At 37.9% G+C, this 20,965-nt stretch overlaps 1 protein-coding gene and 1 long non-coding RNA gene across 5 annotated transcripts in view; one reads left to right on the top strand and one right to left on the bottom strand.

The window, feature by feature from the left end:
- LOC123867576 (moesin/ezrin/radixin homolog 1) overlaps positions 1-20,965 on the bottom strand; it is a 74,691-nt gene that overhangs the window by 5,797 nt on the left and 47,929 nt on the right. For all 4 annotated transcript variants that reach the window (XM_045909668.1, XM_045909670.1, XM_045909671.1 and 1 more), the window contains 3 exons: positions 3,284-3,406; positions 2,373-2,543; positions 2,010-2,221 (listed from right to left, as the gene is read on the bottom strand). In XM_045909668.1, the coding sequence (XP_045765624.1) occupies positions 2,010-2,221; positions 2,373-2,543; positions 3,284-3,406 (506 nt within the window). The remainder of the gene's footprint in view (positions 1-2,009; positions 2,222-2,372; positions 2,544-3,283; positions 3,407-20,965) is intronic.
- Positions 14,153-18,980, top strand: LOC123867585. The gene is made up of 3 exons (XR_006796446.1): positions 14,153-14,253; positions 17,841-17,843; positions 18,971-18,980. It is a non-coding gene; the product is annotated as an uncharacterized LOC123867585 (long non-coding RNA).

The following is a 20,965-nucleotide window of genomic DNA, read 5'->3' as shown; positions in this document are numbered from 1 at the left end:
CAAGTGATGATGCAGTCTAAGAAGAAAGGGGTATAGCAGTTTTCATTAAAAAGAATAGAATAGTATATTTTTATTCAAAAAAACTTTTACAAGTGCTTTTGAATCTTCAAAATAATTTACCACTGGTTTATCTGGTAAATCTTTTTACTGAAACTAAAGAATTCCCAGTGAAGCACAAATATATCATTGTGGAATGTTAGGTATATGTAATTGGTTCAAACGGCTGATACAATAATCCAGACAGATAGTGATAGTAGATAGTGTGTGGATGACATAATAATTGATTCTGATAAGAACTGTGATACTCGTAATTACATGCATCACAAGATGATATAGATTTATTAGATTTATCGACTAGTGCTTAGCTGCAATCACACCTGCTGGCAAGTGATGATGCAGCCTAAGATGGAGCACGCTTGCCTAGAAGATGCCTATTCACTCTTGACGTGAAGGCAACTACATATATTCAATTTGTACCCCTTTTATTAAAAGCTTGTGACTTTTTGGCAACTTCTAGTTTTTGTCCCGAAAAATCTAAGAGTTCCTACGGGATTTTTCAAAAAAATATCCCAAACCCACGGTTACGAAGTCGCGGGAATCATCTTTTTTCCACAGAAATAGCTTGCATCCCGGACTCGGGTATAAGCTTCATTTCCAGGGTTCCGTACCTCAAAAAGAAAAACAGAACCCTTATAGGATCATGTCTGTCAGCCTGTCCGTCTGTCGTGTCTGTCAAGAAAACCTAAAGGGTACTTCCAGTTGATCTAGAATTATGAAATTTGGCACGTAGGTACCTCTTACAGCATAAGTAAAGGTATAAATCCGAAAACCGTGAATTTGTGGTTACATCATAGAAAAAAATAATTGAAATGTGTTTTAATTTTCAAAGTAAGATAACTGTACTCAGTGGGATCATATGAAAAGGCTTTACTTGTACATTCTAAAACAGATTGTTATTTATTTTCAAGCATAATAGTTTTTAATTTATCGTGCAAAATGTCGGAAAAATACCCAAGTACGGAACCCTTTGGTGCGCGAGTCTGACTCGCACTTGGCCGGTTTTTTAAAGAGTTCCGACGAGACTTTCAAAAAACCTAAATCGATACCGGCGAAGTGGCGGGCATTATTTAGTGAGTTGTGTTATGTTGAAAACATTTTAGCGAATTAGTGAAAGTTGAATACGTTATCAGCAAAATAAACTAATGCACATGAATAAATTTCTTGTACTGCGATTAGCGAGTCATACTAAATTTATATATTTTGTAGTTTCAACAAACGGGTTCGTTTATCTCGTCCGCCGACGAGACATTGTAATCGCACTGTTCAATTACTTGCCAACGAGTATTTCGATAAAAAGTTTGTTTTATTTTTATGTCCATTGTTTTTTTACACGAGGGCATTAATTACCTTTGACTAAAAAGTGTTCTGGCCAAAACGGTTAAAAATGAAAAAGCATAACCTTGCCAAACATGAAGAAGATGGCAATACGGCAGACGCGAAGAAATCAGAAGAAATTATGTCATAGTTCAACAATACAAAAGGCCAGCAGTTATGAAGAGATAAAAGTTTTCCTGAAAAATACGCTGGAGAACTCTAAAAGAGTCACCTGAATACCTCAAGCTATCAGGAGACGGGAAAACGAAATACCAGTTGGCAGGCCACACAGGTCGTGGGAGCAATTGCTCTTATGGTTGCAAATTTGCGACAGGCATTCGGCAAATGAACTGATCACATTATCCGGGCCACAGTGAATGTTTTGTGTTTAGAAAATTTGAAGTTACTCGGTTGTTGGGAGGTAATCCGACTATCGAAAGCATACTAGGCGGTTCCATTAAAAATTGGACCTTAATTATTAGGTTGCGATAAGGAACAAATTTTAAAAGTTATTAAAATTAGCAAGTCGATGACGCGACCTTAAAGGTTTTACTTCTCGCAAAATTGCCTAATGCGCCTAAAGAAGTTTCCACTTCAATAAAGAGCAAAGGAAATAATATCAAGACGCCACTCACTTGTCATCCTTCTCATAGATGTTCAGCCCCAGCGCGTCGACTCCGAGCCACAGCTCCGTGTTCTTCTTGTTGCGGATCTCGAAGTAGTTGACGCCGTACATCTCCAGATCCTGCGCGATCTTCAGGTACTCCATCATGGCGTCCTCGCGCAGCATCCCGCGGTGCTCCTGCCACCAGTTTGTGATGCTCTGCTCCCATTCCTCGCGGGACATCTGATGGAGAAGTTACAATGTTTTACTCGACTGCGGCAAAGCCAAAAGGAAGGGTTCTGATTTTTTACGCCGCCTAAATTCAGGCGGCATAAGAGTCCTGTGCCCAGCAATGGAGATGTGTTTGGTGATGATGATATGGGTGTAAGATTACCTTGTGCTGATCAGTGACGCGTTGTGGCAGTAAACGGTCGTTGGTGAGGAACCCAGGCGCGTGCACCGCCGGGTTGTGGTCTCCATGGCGCGCCTGGACGGCGTACGAGGCCAGGAGGACTGAGGTCTCTGGCGGGCAGTAGATCTCGTCTGATAGGATGCCGTTCTTGACCTGGAAACAAGAATCCAATTATATAATATCGTACGACTATTGGTACAGTGTAATAGTCAGAGAGAAAGAGAGTTCAAATATTAATTCAACATGAAAAACTTTACTTCATTGATGCACTTTCATCATTTATTATCCATATTTGCGAAATATTTTGCACCCACCTATGTGACATTCGGAAATCCCAAGTATGTATAATGTATATTATGTTCACACGTCAACGCTTTACGTGTGAACAGATACTTTGAAAACTTTGTTATAAAAACACTCGTGTAAAAGGCCCTAAGCATCATAACTTTCAAAATAAAGCCCAGGTAGTTACTATTTAACTTGCGTTTTTACGCAAATTGAAGTCAGATTTTCGTTCTCGGTTTTGAATCAAGATTTTGGAATTTTCTTAAAACTCTTTGAAATTAACTCGCTAAGGGGCAAGCGACGGGTCTGCCAGCGAAATTCAAATTTTACTTGGTTTTTCGCAATTTGCAAACTAATACGACAAAGTAGGCACGTAGGTAGTAGGTACGACACTTGGCATTTGGCACTTCAATTGCGGCAATGGCAGTATCATCCTCACAGGTTTATATAAAAATCTTTACTTGAAAGGGTCCAGTTTAAGAAGTTAGTTCTAGTATCGACTAGTTTGTGAGTTATAGTCGATACTAGAACTAATTTCTGAAGATGCTATCGTTACTTTACTACCCCAGTTCTTAGCCACGGGATATAGAAGAAGCAAAACTACTAACTTGTAAGTAGAAGAGTTTGAGCGTAATCTCCTGTATGATCTCGTCGGCGACGTCCTCGGGGTAGAATTTGGCGCGGAATTTGAACTGAAGCGGGTTCTCCTTCTTGACGTCTTGTTGCATCACCTGCAACGTTAAAAATACATAAATAAATAAAGCTTCATGAGGACTTTTTCTGTGTTGGTGTTAGCTGCCGGGCGTGCTCTGCCTTTTTGAAGTGTTTTTTTTTTGTTAAAACTGATTGGAAAGCGCTCTAAGGGGGTGCCGTGCGCGTGTCGGCGAGCGCCAGCACAGACGTGGACCATACTTGTATAGTTTAACTAACTTGTTACAAATAACTACAAACTTAACATTGGCTAATCTTTGTAAAGCCAGACGAGAGAGAAAAAAAAAAGCTTCATGAGCTCACAGAACAACACAAAGAAAAAATACAAAAGATGTAAGTACTCTTTCAACGGAGAGAAATTAATATAGGGCTCTCTCTGTTAGTAATTCCATTCGTATAGGAACAAATGACAAAGGCGAAAGAGTCAGTGGGTGTTTACCATTTTGAGTAATCAACCAATCACAAACAAGCCTATGTCTTCCGTACTAACTGCAGTTTCCGTGGATAGAGCAGTAAAGAAAACATAGGCTCGTTTGTGATTGGTTGTCACTCAAAATGGTTAACGTCCACTGACTTTTTGTCTTTGTCATCTGTATGAGATTACGTAACAGAGAGAGGCCTATATTAACTTTTCTCCGTGGATAGAGTATAGAAACTTCAAACTTGAAGTTTGGCGACATTTGAGATAAGCAACGATTTTTATTGATTTTCCTTCTTCTTGGCATGTAAAAGATATGACGTAACCATAAATTCATCAGTAAAAAGTCGCGGTAGTGTCTGCCTGGCGTTTGATTTACTTCTCACGACTGTATAGATCTTACGTCACCGTTTAAATTGATACATGTGTAATGTGAGTTGTAACACCCATATTTCTTTAAAGAAGTTTCCCTAACGACTCTCCAGTGCTCTCCACACAAATGCAGTTTGGTTCTCATTTGATTATTATTAACCACCAATCAAACTCGATGAAATTTTAATGTCGATTGTGTCTGCAGTTTCCTAGATTTTCGTAAAAATATCTAGTTTTAAGTTTTTAAACACGGGTTTCAGATTTACATAAATAGTTCCTAGAATATATCTACATTTAATTTTTGATTGGTTGATATTTAAATGAGAGTCAAACTAAGGCCGAGATGTATAGAGCGCACTTTGACTTTACTCAGACTTAAGACACTGATTAATCGAGACAAAGTTATACTGCGGACATAAATCTATCTCGTTTAACCAAAACTCAAGTCTAAGCCAAGTCAAAGTTTGCTTTATAGATTTCAACCTAAGATTGTTTGGATTGGAGCGCACTACGAATAAACTTCTCTTAACATTTGTTATGAGACGATGAGTGATGTCAATAGCTATACTTAGTCATACACATACAAGATAATATATTGAAATTTACCGAGGAACTTCCTTAACCTCTGCCTCGGCCTATAACGTAGGTATGACAACATAGCACAATGATGCCAAGGCTCCCAGTGATAAAGTTAAAAATAATTACCCACATTACTAGCTACAACCTTAATTACTTAATGTAATCGATTACAGCAGCCTTTAACTTTATTTTTAGGTTAATATGATAAAAATGGAAAGTCTCCAGAGTTTTATCTATAGGTAGTATACTTGTGAGTTACACCTTATTGTTACAAGTTGAGATACACCTGTGAGTTTTACTCATGTAAGTAGCTTACATGATTAACTTACGACACTTATGTAAACACTCTCATAAGTCATTTACCTTAGTAAAGTAATTAATTAATTATGTACGCTACTTACGCGAGTAAAACTTACAGGTCTAATCCCTGCCTAACTATTATCAGTGCAATTCAAGATATTTATATTAAAGATATCAATAGATGCAAGGTATACACTTGCTTACCCTGCATCAATCGATCTTGGGCTAGGAGTAAAGTGGGCGAAACCCCTTTGAATATAAATAATCTTACCCATCTGGAGAATGGTAGCGACCCTGACTTCGTTGCGTGCCCAATAGGTCCAGGGGGAGCGTTAAAAAGGCAATAATTAATTACAATTCAGCGCCAGGGTTGACAACACACGACTCAGCATAATACAATCATAACTTACCTATACAAGGAACGAAAAGCTTCATTTGCTATAATTCGCTAAACCAGACAAGTCTATATGGTAGGTACCACGCAGCACCACACAGATCCTAAAACCCCTCGATGCACGTTTCACCTGGACACCTAAATGCAAAGCTTTGCAATTACGTGTAAGGTCTATATCTCCTGAGGATGCTCCAGTGTAGGGGCGAAACGTGCGTCGAGTGGTTTCAGTATCTGTGTGGTGCTGCGTGGTACCATATAGATTCGTCGGATTATAGCAAATTAAGCTTTTGGTTCCTTGAATATCATGGACTTCCGCAAAGAAACGCCTGCTTCTATACAACAATCATTACTCATACATCATACAACATCGGGCGAATAACAAGTACTCCGATTATGTGACAATGGGTTACGTATTACTAATTAATTTAAAGAAAGTTATGTTAGAGGTCCTTTTGACAACACAATATACAGCGTGTTTGATAAATCATATAACACGACAAAATGAAGTATAGTGCGTACATTTTGAGATCTCACCTCGCCATTTTAGCTCTCTGTGTCAACTGTCATTTGAAAAGTACAGTTCACCTTTAATTTAAGGACTATAATCGAACTTTTAACTTAACAGATGACACACAGAGTTAGAATGGCAAGTAAGATCTCAAAATGTATGCAATGTAGTAAGTACCAAATAACTAACTATTTGCCATAGATAGAAAAACCTTCAAACGGTCCTTTGACTTCCGGAGTTTCCGGAGTTTCGAAGCTTCAATTTAAAAAAAGTGCATAATGAGATCAAATAATCCGTTTTATTTGAATATTTCTTGCGCTTATTTAAATGTTCAAGTCATAAAACACTTCAGTTAGAAAAATGAAGAGAAAACTTTATTTACGACCCGGTTTAATTAATTAGTAAGATTTTTCTTTTACATTTTTTTAATTATGTTTTCTATTTATATTTCGTATGTACAATTTATGAAGACTGTACTGTGCAGTGCAAGTAGACTCTACAGTACAGTCTTCACAGTAAACGCTGAAAAGGCTCGACTTTTTTCTAAAAATATGAAAATCGAAACTCCGATTATATTCACGACTAGCTGATGCCCGCAGCTTCGCCCGCGTGGATTGGTCAGATCCCCTGCAGCATCAGGACTGAGGAGTTGGACTCCAAATTTTTTATGAAACAATGTCGCAAAGTTCCTCTATCGATTAAAAAAGAAATGACGCAAATCGGTTCAGAAATCTCGGAGATTTCGGTGTACATAGGTAGAAAAACACAACTCCCTTTTTAAAAGTCGGTTAAAAAAGTAGCCTATTTTACGCCCTGGTCAATCCTCTACTTGCCTGTGAAAGTCCCGTCAAAATCGGTTCAGCCGTTCCAAAGATTAGCCTTTTCAAACAGACAGACAGACAGACAGACAGACAGACAGACAGACAGACAGACAGACAGACAAAAATTTTAAAAACGTGTGATTCAGTTATGGTATCGTTCAAATAACCATATGAGCTTAATATGAGGTAGTTATTTCGAAATTACAGACAGACACTCCAATTTTATTTATTAGTATAGATAACTCCGGTTTTACAAACGAATCTATATTCTTCCGAAGCTCCGGAGTTACGCCAAAACCGGAGTTCAAGCCCTAGTAGCTAGTAGGTAGCTCTGCAGAAAAGTAAAAGATTACAAACGTTATCGGAAATGGTTATAGCATTGCTACATGGAACCAATAGGTATATGATGGTTATGAGATTTTCTCTGAAAGCCGCTTACGTCATAGTTGCCTCTAACAAACAATATGTTATAGCTGATCAAATAGGTATGCTTATTAGTTAACTTTAATGACTTAAATGGTATTTTTCTGTGAAGGTGGATGTGATTCATAGCGGAAAAACGTTTTAATATAGGTTTTTCTATACTTTGTATACATTATATTTAATTAACCAATTTTGAAATAGCATACCAATTACCTACCCATTTATTGTAATTGAAAATTACTTTACTGGAATCACTATGTATTTTATTTATTAAAAAATATATGAATTAGAATTACTTTTTTTGATTGAAAATGTTATTATTAAGATATATTATCACGTTCAACTACGATTTTGAAACGACAAAAATCTAAAGTTTTCGTGTTATAGAAGAACGCCGTGCGAAAATTATTATCATCGGCTATTTAGTTTGACGGATCTGATAAGAGTGATAAGATAAAATATACGCCGTATGACGTAACCGCCTCAGGAAATTATAAAAGTATATACATACATATTACTATATAATATGGCATTATAAACGGCGCGATGTTATGCAGCCTACCTACTATTTATTTTATACAAAATATCTTACAAGTCTGAATCGAAAAGTAATTCCATTCTTTTTACGCAGGAAGCATTGGGGAAAAAACTAGCACTACATTAGGATCGATAATTTAGATCAGATTAGGTTTAAAAGTACAACTAAATAGGCACCACCAATAGGTACAGATAAATTGAAGAGCAACACGAACTAGCGACAATATTCACTACATCAGGTGTCAAGCCTATTACCAAATCGTCGGCCCTATCGTACGCGGCTTCTTCCTCGTCTTCCTCGGGCGACACCAGCTTCTTCACGGCCGTCGTCACGCACCGCGCTGTCTTCTCCACGATGCTCTCTGGCTATATTATTTGTAATTTTTTAAATAAAATGAAATATCTACGGATACCCATATATAATTCATGTTTACTTTTAAATGATTTAACATAGTTGAGCATGATAGAAAAATCAAGGTATTTATTATAGTTATTAAGTTTATAAGTTGAATCGCTAGTAAACCTTTAAATAAAAATAAATATAAATAAATAATATAAAATTCAGGCCCCTATAATAGATACCTATATTTATTTCAGGCAATACCCTGCTTGAAAGGGGTGTTCAACTTCTATCTATTATCTTAAAACAATTTTTTTTTAAATTATCATAATTTCTTTATCCCTTCGTTAGTTAATAATATTATGTTGCACGGTACAGTTTTTAATTTTTTTTATTTTTCAAATAGCTTCGATAGCTCAACGGTTGAGGAGTGGATTAAGTTCCGAAAGGTCGGCGGTTGAAAACCTCAACCGTTGCACTATTGTCGTACCCACTCCTGGCACAAGCTTTACGCTTAGTTGGAGGGGGAAGGGGAGTATTAGTTATGATAAGCATGGCTAATATACGTTATGAAATTTATTTATTTACGTCCAGAAGATTCAGATCAGGTTCGATGTGGCAGACGAACAGACGGACAGACGAGTGACCCTAAAGGGTTCCGTTTTATCATTCAGACGTACGGAATCCTAAAAATGCCGAACCTTCGTAGGTTACAAGATAAGCGATTGTCAGTGTGTCAAAGAAAGTGAAGTTTTTTAACAGGGCTCTCTCCGTCACTTGCTTCCACTCGCTTCATACAATCGTAGTTCCAATTTCATTTGAATATTAAGCAACCAAAGTCCATGAAATTTTACAGACATATTCTAGAAACTAATATCTGTGTCTGTGGTGTTTTAGATTTTTCTAAAAATATGTAGTTTTAAAATTACAGGGGCTCAAAGATTTGTATGAAAATTTTCAAGACCGCGTAACTTTGAAACCGAATATTTTAACAGAAATCTGAAAAACCACAGACATAGATATTAGTTTCTAGAATATGTCTGCAAAATTTTATGGACTTTGGTTGCTTAATATTCAAATGAAATTGGAACTACGATTGTATGAAGCGAGTAGAAGCGAGTGACGGAGAGAGCCCTCTTTAAGAGGTATTAAACTAGGAGCTGCGAAGGTCAGAATCCATAGGACAAAAGTGCCGATTCACACACAACTGAATCAGCGGCTCAATGCTCAGGTTGAGCATTGAGCAATCGAGCGGCATGACACTGAGCACTGAGCACTGAGCAGTGAGGTGCGAACTGTGAACGGCGAAAGTACGGCGAGCGGTCGACGACCCCGCGAGTCGCGTTCGCTGCACAATCAGCTGTTCTTGTGCGAACATTCCTCAGATGCCGGCCTTACAAGCGACGATAGACGACCTCTCTAGTCTCTAGTGCTAACGTACAAGCCATGAAACGATTCAATTTCTGGCTGGATATGTTTTAGAATTTAGCAAAACGATCTGTTACATCATACATACATACGATTTTTCATAAAAATCTAGTAGAAACGTCAAAAAATGTGGTTTAATTAAAAATTCGACTTTAGTCTCGATGATGTTATTTGGCTCATGCCTTGATTGAGCGGCTGTCGTCGCTGGGTTGTGGAGTGGGGCTATACCGGTCGGATCGGCGAGATACAGGTTATCGAACGATATTGCTCAGAGTACGAGTATGAGGATAACGACGCGCGTACGTGGCAGCAAGGTCGTCTCCAGGCGCGTCACTTTCACTTACCGTCTGCCAATCCAAAGTTGATACTTCATACTAGGCAATCAGTATTGCTGCTTATGGTATTTAACTTAGTCGAACTAGAATAGAAACAAATTAATGGACGGATCGGGCTGAAATTTGGCTGAAATTGTCATAATAGCTACCTGCTATTGTGACGTAATTTCAGCCAAACATAATTTGTTAAGTTTGGATTTTTGAAACTTCAACCCCTTAGAGGGTTGAAATATGGGTTTAAAATTTGTGTAGTCCACGCGGACGAGGTCGCGGGTAAAAGCTAGTGTACAATATGATAGGCACTGAGATACCCAAAACAAGGGTTGTTGAACTCACTTGATAAGCATTTAGGTATAAGTTGAAAATATCACTTGTTATTGAAAACACTAAAATTGAGTAGGTATTTTAATAAACCATTGAAAGTTAAGTTTATTGAAGCAAACCTGTTTGACTTTGAACTCGTAAACATAATATGTTATCGGCAACTTTTAATCATAATTACCGACTACACTCACTGTATTAATTGTTAATTGTAATTATATTTATAAATCAACGGATATCGTTATCGTGAGTATTAATTAAAATCAAGTTCAATGCGCTAACATTATTAATTAATAAATAATTCCCATTCAGTTCAATGCAACTAAATGCTTAGGATTTAGACAGACGGATTTCATTTGCATTTTGCATTAGCTGACTGCAAAATTGCATTTAGAATGCAGTTTTACTGACCATGCGAATGCAATCCAAGGACGAGCAAGAGGAACCGCCAATGCATTGCCAGCTTATCAGGAATTTGTTGTCCAGTTTAAGAAGTTAGTTCTAGTATGGACTAGTTTGTGAGTTACTGTCGATACTAGAACTAACTTCTTAAACTGGACCCTTTCAAGTAAAGATTTTTATATAAACTTGTGAGGATGATACTGCCATTGCCGCAATTAAAGTGCCATAAGACTACGTTGTCGTATTAGTTTGCAAATTGCGAAAAACCAAGTAAAATTTGAATTTCGCGGGCAGACCCGTCGCTACCAACTTAAGAGGGCGCAGCTCAGTGCTTTCTTCATACAAACGTAGGAGGGTGATCACTACATAATTTGATATTATACGCTCAAAACTAAGTATCATATCTATTTGTCTCGTCATTATCTAGGTTCATTGATATGTAACACATTGAAAAAAACATAGATTATATAGCCTCGAAATATTACTATTTTAACACTTTTATATCAACTTTGCGCGTATAATTTCATCACTATAGTTTAATTACTCATTAGTTGAAAAAAACTTTATTTTGCAACTTTATTTTACATACATTTAGTAGTTTTTTCCATAAATACTTTTCCCAAACTGTTTAACCCTTTTCGCGAGCTTTATTACGGTGAAAATCATCGTGCCTCTCACCTTTCTCATACAATGCTAGGTGAAAAGAAAATAGGTAAACCCAACTTCAGTCGAGCGTACTGCGTGCCCTTAACAGCAACAGGTATATTGTAAGGACCCTAGAATAAACAAAACCTGGCTCTTTCAAAATGAATGGTAAGAACAGAAGCATTATCAAGATAAATAAGTTAATATCCTTTCAGCCTTTTCCGGTGTTTGGCTTAAGTCTCAGTATATTATTATCAGTGGATAATTCCGCACTCCGTAGCCATGACTAACGCGTGTCTTTGTACGGCTTCGCCAAATCGCCACATATCCACACCGCAGCTTAGCAATCGTACAGTTCAGAATTCTTATCAGATCAAAGAAAAAGAAGGGTCGCGTAACGCGTTTCACAAACCAAGAATGTAGGATTTCGGGAAGGTTACTTCAAAGCGAATTTCAAAGAAATTACCCAAGGACAGCTATTTTTGAGAACAATTCTATAACTGCAAACGCTATGAGATTTTTTGACCGGACAAGTCAAATACAATACATTCAAGCTAATAGAACTTCTTTCACTCTTTCTTTTGCAAGGCGGCTTTCTTTCTTTTTCTTTCTTTTCTTATTTACCTTAATCAGCCAAAAAGCTACCTGAGTGATTATCTAATCAGGTAGCTTTTTGGCTGAAATCCGTTAAAGGTGCACTATGCACGGCCCATACGCTATCGCGAACTGGCAATGAAATCGACTATCAATCAATGGAATCCAGTCCACTTTTCCTTTCTTTTTCTCTTTATTGTTACAACATCTTTCTGGTACAAATAAAAAAAAATGTGATACGAGTGAAAAACCTAGCATGGGGTAAATTAAGTCGCTTACGGATTTCTCTGACAAGGTTTCTGTAGTTTGTTTATTGTTTAAGCGCAATAATGGAAATGCAACTATACCTACTATACAGTTGTTTCCGAACTGTACAGTAGCTAAACTACGTGAAGGAGTCAGCGATGCGCGACGCTGCGTCGCCGCGTGACCCTGTTCCCACGACCGCTCATCACCAGGTGGCGAGACCTGTCATCTCCTACATACCCAGTTAACGACCTTGGTCTACTGAACTGTACGATCGCTAAGCTGCGAGTTTTGAGGGCTACCTACCCCAAGGATGCCAATGGGACCCTATTAATTAACCTCCGCTGTCCGTCCGTCCGTCTATGTGTTATTGGGCTATATCTCGTGATCCGTAATAGGTTAAGAATGTATATATTTATTGCCGCTATAACAACAAATAATTAAAATCAAAAAGGTTATGTCTTGTAAGATGATATGGAATCTTTCGGCTCGGAGCGGCACGGCTTTGCCAGTAGGGTGGTAACTAGGCACAGCCGAAGCCTGCCACCAGACCAGACCAGAAATTTAGAAACTATACAATTCCAAATCTATACAATTCCAAATCTATACAATTCCAAACCCCTGCCGGGAATCGAACCCGGGACCTCCCACTAATAAGCACAGCACTTACCACTGCACCAGGGAGGCCGTCAAACTAGTCAGTATTGAGGCCGTATTTCGTATGCCAGTCGCTTATAATTATCACCGATGACAAAAAACGGCATTCCGTGAGCACGAAATCGCGTGCGTGAGTTTTATTGTTACAGAACAGGACAAACGATAATCGCTTTATGGGTTTTCTTTGTATTGGCTATATTAAAATAATCGTTTTAATTTTATTAGCAGCCTATAAGGTAATTTTTAAGTCCCGACGCAAACAAAAGGGTGTTATAAGTTTAACGTGTGTGTCTGTCTGTGGCATCATAACGCTAAAACGGATGGACCGATTTGAATGCAGTCTCTTTGATTCGAAAGGCGTAATAAGTTTGTATAGAAGCGCGTAAGAAGGGCCGTCTTAACTATTTCATTTAAGTCTAAATTATTCAATTCAATTCAATTTAATATTTATATAAAGGTCGAGACAGTTAAGTCCGGATAATGAATAAGGGGGGATCGCGTCCCGTGGGACCTGTCTAGTGCACCTCAATTGTAACGACTGTCTGGATCATTATTTCACATCTGTGCAGTCTGCGATCTGCGGACTGTCCTTTGAAAAAAGCCTAGTACCTGTAAGTACCTATAAAATAATTTAAAAAAGCCATTTATTCCCATATCTATAACAAAATAAACAAGTGTAAATTAAAAATTTATAACACCCCCGACGATCCAAAGTATTTGAGTTTTCCAAAACATCATTTTCAAATAAATAATTATGTATTTAGGCAACGTCCATCTTGACAGCTTGACATTTGTCTATTGACATAATATTATGAACTTAACGGTTATCTAACCTTCTTTTGTACAAGAAAACTAGAAAAGAGCTGATAACTCTTAAACGGCTGAACCAATTTTTTTAGATTATAGCTAAGAACACTCTCGATCAAGCCACTTTTCAAACAAAAAAAACTAAATTAAAATCGGTTCATTCGTTTAGGCGCTACGATGCCACAGACAGATACACAGATACACAGACACACAGATACACAGATACACACGTCAAACTTATAACACCCCTCTTTTTGGGTCGGGGGTTAAAAAGTACCTATACAGATAAATAATAATCTTACTGGTAGACACTTCAAAAGTGGTAACCTCTGAGTTTGTTAGTGAATTTTCATTTCAACCGCATATGCAATCACCCTAGTTAACATTCAAATGAAACTAAAAATAACACAAGAATAGTTGAAAATGTCAGCATGCATCATACGAGAACCGGTATTGTAGTTGCTAGTAACAAGTTTAGAATGAATTATGAATAATGACGATAATTGCTACGATGATGCCGACATGTGATGACTAGATAAATGAATAAATAGTAAATACAGATGTCTACAGACAGACAGACAACAAAGTGATCCTATAAGGGTTCCGTTTTTCCTTTTGAGGTACGAAACCCTTAAAACTGCAATGCCACTTCGAAGTTAGCCCATTTCTACTTTAGACTGTATCATTACTTAACACCAGGTGAGATCGCACGCAAGGGATAACTTGTAATGGTATAAAAAGTACTATGTTGAATTTAGTATTGGGACCTGTAATCTAGAGTCGGTAAAGGCGAGCGGAACTTTAATTACCTACCTCAAGTGCAAAACAGGTGCATAATGATTGAATCGTTAGGAATTTGATAAAGGCTAATTACCTAATTAATAGGCACTCGACGTTTCTCAATAACTGAGTTATCAAAAACGTCAATCCGTTTAGTCATAGCGGAACTCGGCGGATGAATCAACTTTAGATATTATACTATGCTACATCAATAGGGTTGTCAGACGTTACTTGTAATATATTACTATTTTAAGAACTTTGTTTTGTTTTATACTTTGCATGGTCTTCTATTGGAAACAGCGCGCAAAATAGAAATGAAATAGAAGGTAAGTATAGATTATACCAGATATACTAACGTGGTTAGTCGGTGTAAGCCCGACTAGTTTCGAACCTATCGGGGTCCTTTTTCACAGGGACACAGCTCGAAACACGTCGCTCGCAGTCTCACCCGCGGATGGTTTCGATACTAGTCGGGCTTACGTCAACAAAATATGTGAGCCCGAGTGAAATCCTTCACGATAGTTTAAACGCTGACATTGACTGTATTTATTTCCTATGTAGGACAATAGAAATGCTTAGAATTTGATATAAGTAAATAATTTTTTTTAAAAAAAACGGCAACCCTACATACATAATAACATTTTAAATATAATTTTAAACAATGATCCCATGTCGACTAAAATGGTAAATGACGTAATATCACATTGTAACTGGAAACAATTTACTTCGAAGAATCGCGTTTTGACTAACGTTCAACGCGTAGGTTTATAAACAATTAGTAATTAATTACTAATTATTATTAATGTGAATGTGTGCTTGTTTGTTGATTTATTGGTTCGTTAGTTTGTTGATTTTCGTTCAATCACGTTGACACGTATCTCTAATGTGTGGCAGCGGAAAAGTTTACCGAACGTCCCAAACACGCGATTATATTTTACGATTAATTTTTATTTCGTTGGGTAATAACTAACAACATTTATTTTAAGTTTTGTACTAAAATGGTAGCACAAGCGACTCTGGCGTGTGGCAACACTGCGTACAGCGGGAAAGTTGACCGAGGCGTCCCAACATGCGTTTATTTACGATTTCTCCGCGTCTAGTGTGTCGTGGAATCATTACTCAATATCGGTGCCACGCGTGCCGAGAAGCTTTTTGCTTAGATCACGAACACGGCTCACAAATCAATAGCTCGTACCTACCTAGGTCTAACCCGGTGAGAAGTTACGCGTCAACCAGGAAGAGATGTGACAGAAACTGGCTAAGTGAAAAAATACGTACCTACATAAGAGAAATCGTAAGTCCTCTCGTAGGGCACAAATCAAATATAGCACTAAGTACAGTTATTCAGTCAGAACTTTAAATTAACTTTAGTTGTATGGGTTCAGGAAAATGCTCCAAAAAGGAAACAATAATTATTATGGGCAAAATGTCCCACAAATTTTGTTTCTCAGAAAATAAGAAAAGTCTGGCGGCAGTGGGACCTTGCTCTATTATGCCGTTTCTCGTTTACTTTGAGGCCTTTCCCTCTCTGGCCTATGACATTCAAATCGTCCTTGCAATTGGCAAGGCACATAAAAAAGAGATAAGAGTTCGAAAAATCGAGACGTTGGGGTCCTAAGTGCCAGAATGTGTCCAAAATACGAACTTGCATCGGGAAGCGCAGCGCTGGAAGACATCCCATTAGGAATTAGGTGGACAGACGGCATCAAACGAGTCTCAAGGAGCCGCTGGATTCAGGCGGCTCAAGACCGTGGCGTGTGGACAAGAGACCTATGTTCAGCTGTGGACGTCTATTGGTTGATAATGATGATGATACTCGACTAGAAGAAAGTCGGAAGGTAGAACTCAGCATTAGATACAACAAATGACTAGTCAAACAACGAGTTATGTGACAGCTAAAAGTACAAGACAGTGCAATGGCGTGGAGGTGCTGAATTGCTAAACGCCGATTATTATTATGGTAGTTGGTAGCGACTGCGAGTTGCGAGGCCGTCGAGTGACGATTACGTAAGTGCGATAAGTAACGAGTAACGACAGAGACGCATTGACACTGTGCAGCGAATGTACCGAAAACGCACCGAGATATTAGGCGCCATACATATTGTTATAAGGTTCTATTTTTACCTGACTGCGGCAAAGCCAAAAGGAAGGGTTATGATTTTAGTAATCTATGTTGTATGTATGTATGTGTGTATGTATGTATGTATGTATGTATGTGTGTATGTATGTATGTATGTATGTATGTGTGTATGTGTGTATGTATGTATGTTAGTATCCAGATTCTGTGTGTTCCTCCGTAGCGCCTTAACTACTAGGCCGATTTGGATGAATGAGTTTGAAATTGATTAATTGTAAAGGTGCGGATGACAAGGCTATATTTTATACAAAAAAAAATAACCTAAAGGATTTTACATCAAAAAAGTGGGGCTCTCCAAAATTTTTTTTTGTTATTGTATCAAATGGGATGTCAATTTAAAGAGGAGAAAATTCCGAGTTCATAAATATATATGTACTATAGCATTAAAATATACCAAGGGACAGAAAACAATTTTACTCTAATATTTCAGCGTTTATTTAGACGATCGCAGTCGGGTTTTAATTTTCAACTTGTTCCTATAATTGTTAGGTAAGAAATAATAGTTAGTCACGAATCACGATGTTGGTATTCTAATGGGATACAGTAAGGTGTTACATCCGCGTTATATATCGGAAACCGCTATAAGGTCCGAAGACGTAATAAATTATGTCAGTGAGTGCAGTTAGTCCTTAATAAGAGCGGTATTTAATTGCCGTTAGCTATGAGTAGATAGAGAATAGAGGAGTCAGGAGATTATAATCCAAAGCACTCAGTGACAGCGCAGGGTGAGTATTTTTAACCCCCGACCCAAAAAGAGGGGTGTTATAAGTTTGACGTGTGTATCTGTCTGTGGCATCGTAGCTCCTAAACTAATGAACCGATTTTAATTTAATTTTTTTTTGTTTGAAAGGTGGCTTGATCGAGAGTGTTCTTAGCTTTAATCCAAGAAAATCGGTTCAGCCGTTTGAAAGTTATCAGCTCTTTTCTAGATCTTACTGTAACCTTTACTTGTCGGGGGTGTTATAAATTTTTAATTTACACTTGTTATACTATTGCTCAAAAAAAGAGTGGAATATTTTCAGGCTTCATTTATGTACTCGTATACTTATGAGTTTCTTTATTTTACATTTCTTTATATTATTATTATTAATAGACGGTACATCTGACACGATGGTCACTTTGCAATTGTGCATTGTAAGGTCTACATCTTCCTGAGGATGCTCCGGTGTTGGAGCGAAACATGCGTCGAGTGTGTTCTGGTGGATTTGTATGATGTTGCGTGGTGGTACTTGGGGCTTGCTTGGTGGCTGGCTTTTCCTGCATGCTTAGCTGTGGGAGGGCGGGTGTTGCATGTCACATGCTTCATGTTGTACAATACAGGTTTGCCTTTTTAGCGGATTATGGCTAGCTTCTATACAATATTATTTTTGAAGTTATGTGATAATGATTGTGAGGAATGCAGAAGATTAGATGGTCAGGGATAGAGAAAAGAATACGCATGAATGCAAGTGCAAAGGATAAAATCAAAGGTCATCAGAGAGAGTGAGATCCGAAGATTTCCGTTGTATAAATTGAATTTTCTAGAGGTTTTGAAAGTTGATGATAACAAAAGATTTATGTCTTCAATTTCTAAACTCAGTAAGCAATTTGCGATTTAAATTCACCTTGTGGCGAGCCTTGGCTGGTGCACACTGGCACCATGTGCTTCATAAATATGTAAGGCTCATAATGTAAACCATCTGGTAAAGTGCTATTGTACAAATAACTAACTTTTTAGGGTTACGTACCCTAATAACGCTAAAAGGAAGCGCAGTGTCGAATACGACCTCCAGGCTCAACCCCGGTGCACCAACGACCCGAAACAGGTGGCGGGAAGCAGGTGGATGAGGAAGGCAAAGAAGGTATAAGTAACTTCTCATGGTTCCATACCAGTAGAGAAAGCGATCGTCTGGGACGACCTCCATCCTGCTGGACTGACGACCCGAATAAGATGGCGGGGAGCGAGTGGATTAAGAAGGCGGAGGACTGTGTCTGGTGGCTCGCTCTTGAAAAGTCCTATGCCCAGCTGTGGACGCATAACAGCAGTGGATGATGGATAGGATTAGACCTGAAGCGTGCCATGTCCATCAGATCTGTCAACAGGCATTACGGGTCATGACTCCGCAATAGGTAGAGAAATTTTCAGTGCGTATTTCTATTACCGCTATAACAACAAATAAAACAAGATGGCGAATGTCAAAATGGCCGCCATGCATTAACTTGTGCGATGGTACGGAACCCTTCGTGTACCAGTCCGACTCGCACTCGTTTCATTCAAAAAGTCTAACCGTGAAAATATTAGTCACCATTTGGATTTGTCATATTATTTTAGATTTAGGTACGAGTAACCAAGGTCACCGGAACCAGTAACCAAAATTAATGATAATGATATTTTTTCACGAAAATCAGTAGCTCTGTATGTATCGCTATGTCCGGATTTCGACATCATCATCGTCAGCCGATAGATATTACTGATGACAACACCTCTGCGCGCCCGCAGCGCGGAAAGCCGAATGTACAATAAGCCCACTAGGACCATAAACTGAGATGGCGGGCCCTAGCCAGTGAAATCCCGGCTAAAAGATCTCCACCAGGGTGCGAATTCGCCATTTCGGATTGGACTATTCCTTTACAGGAAATTGAGGAGATTAAGATATTGCTTCTAATCTGAAAGCTACTTTCGGACTTTCTTCCAGTACCATATACGTAGGAAATTAGAGAAAGGATTAAACGAACAAGCAAGTACGAAAGATCAAAAGGTCGGAGGGTAATTTAACCGAGAGAGTATAGCAAGAAGCTAAAACCAAAAGATTTCACTGTGTTTGTATCATTTACCAATATCATGTTTGATACTTGTTTGATAACGAAAAACTATTGTGCCTGACACCTTATTTTAGCTACAATATAGTGAATTATCACACTATCACACTAATATTATAAAGGCGAAAGTTTGTGTGTATGTATGTGTGTGTGTATGTTTGTTACTCTTTCATGCAAAAACTACTGGATGGATTTAGTTTTTTGGAATGGAGATAGTTTATACCCTAGATTAGGCTACTTTTTATCCCCAAAAATTAAAGAGTTCCACTTGATCTTTAAAAACCTACATCCACGCGAACGAAATCGCGGGCATCAGCTAGTAGTCAGTAAATCTAAGCCATAAAACTAAAACGATATAACAACGCCTATCAATTTTGGACGACGACGCGACGCCGCCGTTGTTGTGTCGATGCCATGAGGGTAATTAAATTTTGTCCGTTAAGCTTTTGTACGAGCCAAACGTTCGCCGCTCGCCTTTTTCGGCGCCTAGTTATGATGAGACGAGCAGAGCATCAAATTGAGCCAATTTAAACAAAACCGTTTATGATATAACGGTAAGATGGTCAACTTTGAAAAGGGCGATAATAAAATTACGCGATGTCCAACATTTAATTGAAATTATGTTTTTATCAAAGTAGACTTGTAATGTAATGCTTCAAGTACTAACTACAGTATACGGTATACTGTAGTTATTTTGATTGGTGGTCCATTCATACACAAAGCAACTACAAAAACAAGAATGGCAAATCTATCGAGAAAATAATATAATTTAAGTCTACGATTACATAGGAAAAAACATTAAGAATCGTGACGTGGCGTCATAATTAAAAAAATTAAGAAACACCTCTGCCCTGCCAAAAAACGAGCAAAAATATATTCATATATGAAAATGGTGTCGCAACTTTCTTTAAAATAACTTTTTTTTTTAAATCTTTATTGCTACTATGACAAAGAATAAAATACAGGATAGACTTAAAAACAAAGGGCGACCTTATCAAGTTATCACTATATATCTCTTCCAGGCAACCCATAACTGTAAGACGGGGCATTATTGAAAGATGCAACCTTTAAAAAATAACGTCATATCAACTTAGCTACCAATAAAAATAAGAACATATAAATTAGTTTGGTTGACAAAGATGACCGCATTAACACAGCGCTGAGTCACACGCATGTCATTTGCCTTTGAGATCAACTCGATGCAAAAACACAATGATATGTTGATGTGATCAACCTCGAATGGGAAACACTCGCGGAGCGATCCGCCTACGCTCTGAATAATCAAAATCTTGACTCCAGACTAACGAGAATGGAAGAATTTATTATAGACTAGCTGTGCCCGCGACTTCGTTCGCGTGGAATAGTGACTTTTCGGGCAGCATGTACGTTAAAAATGTTCGCCGTGATTCTTTAAATTGACATAACTTTTTTATTTATGAACCGATTGACATGAAATAAACACTAAATCCTAAGTGAAGCTTACTACAATATATTAGTGAAAACCGTATCTAAATCGAATAAGCCGTTTCTGAGATTAGCGTGCACAAACACACAGACAAACAGACAAACAGACAAAAAAAAACTTAATTACAATTTCGGGTTCGGCATCGATATAATAACAACCCCTGCTACTTTTTTTTTATATATTTCCATTGTACAGACACCACTTTTCTACAATTTTATTATATGTAATATATAGATAGTAAATCTTTGAAAGACACGAATAGATTTATTTG

The sequence above is a fragment of the Maniola jurtina genome, chromosome 8 (assembly GCF_905333055.1).
Source record: "Maniola jurtina chromosome 8, ilManJurt1.1, whole genome shotgun sequence".
Classification (NCBI taxonomy): domain Eukaryota; kingdom Metazoa; phylum Arthropoda; class Insecta; order Lepidoptera; family Nymphalidae; genus Maniola; species Maniola jurtina.
Note: the sequence above shows the minus strand (reverse complement) of the source record. Positions and strands in the feature narration are given on the sequence as shown.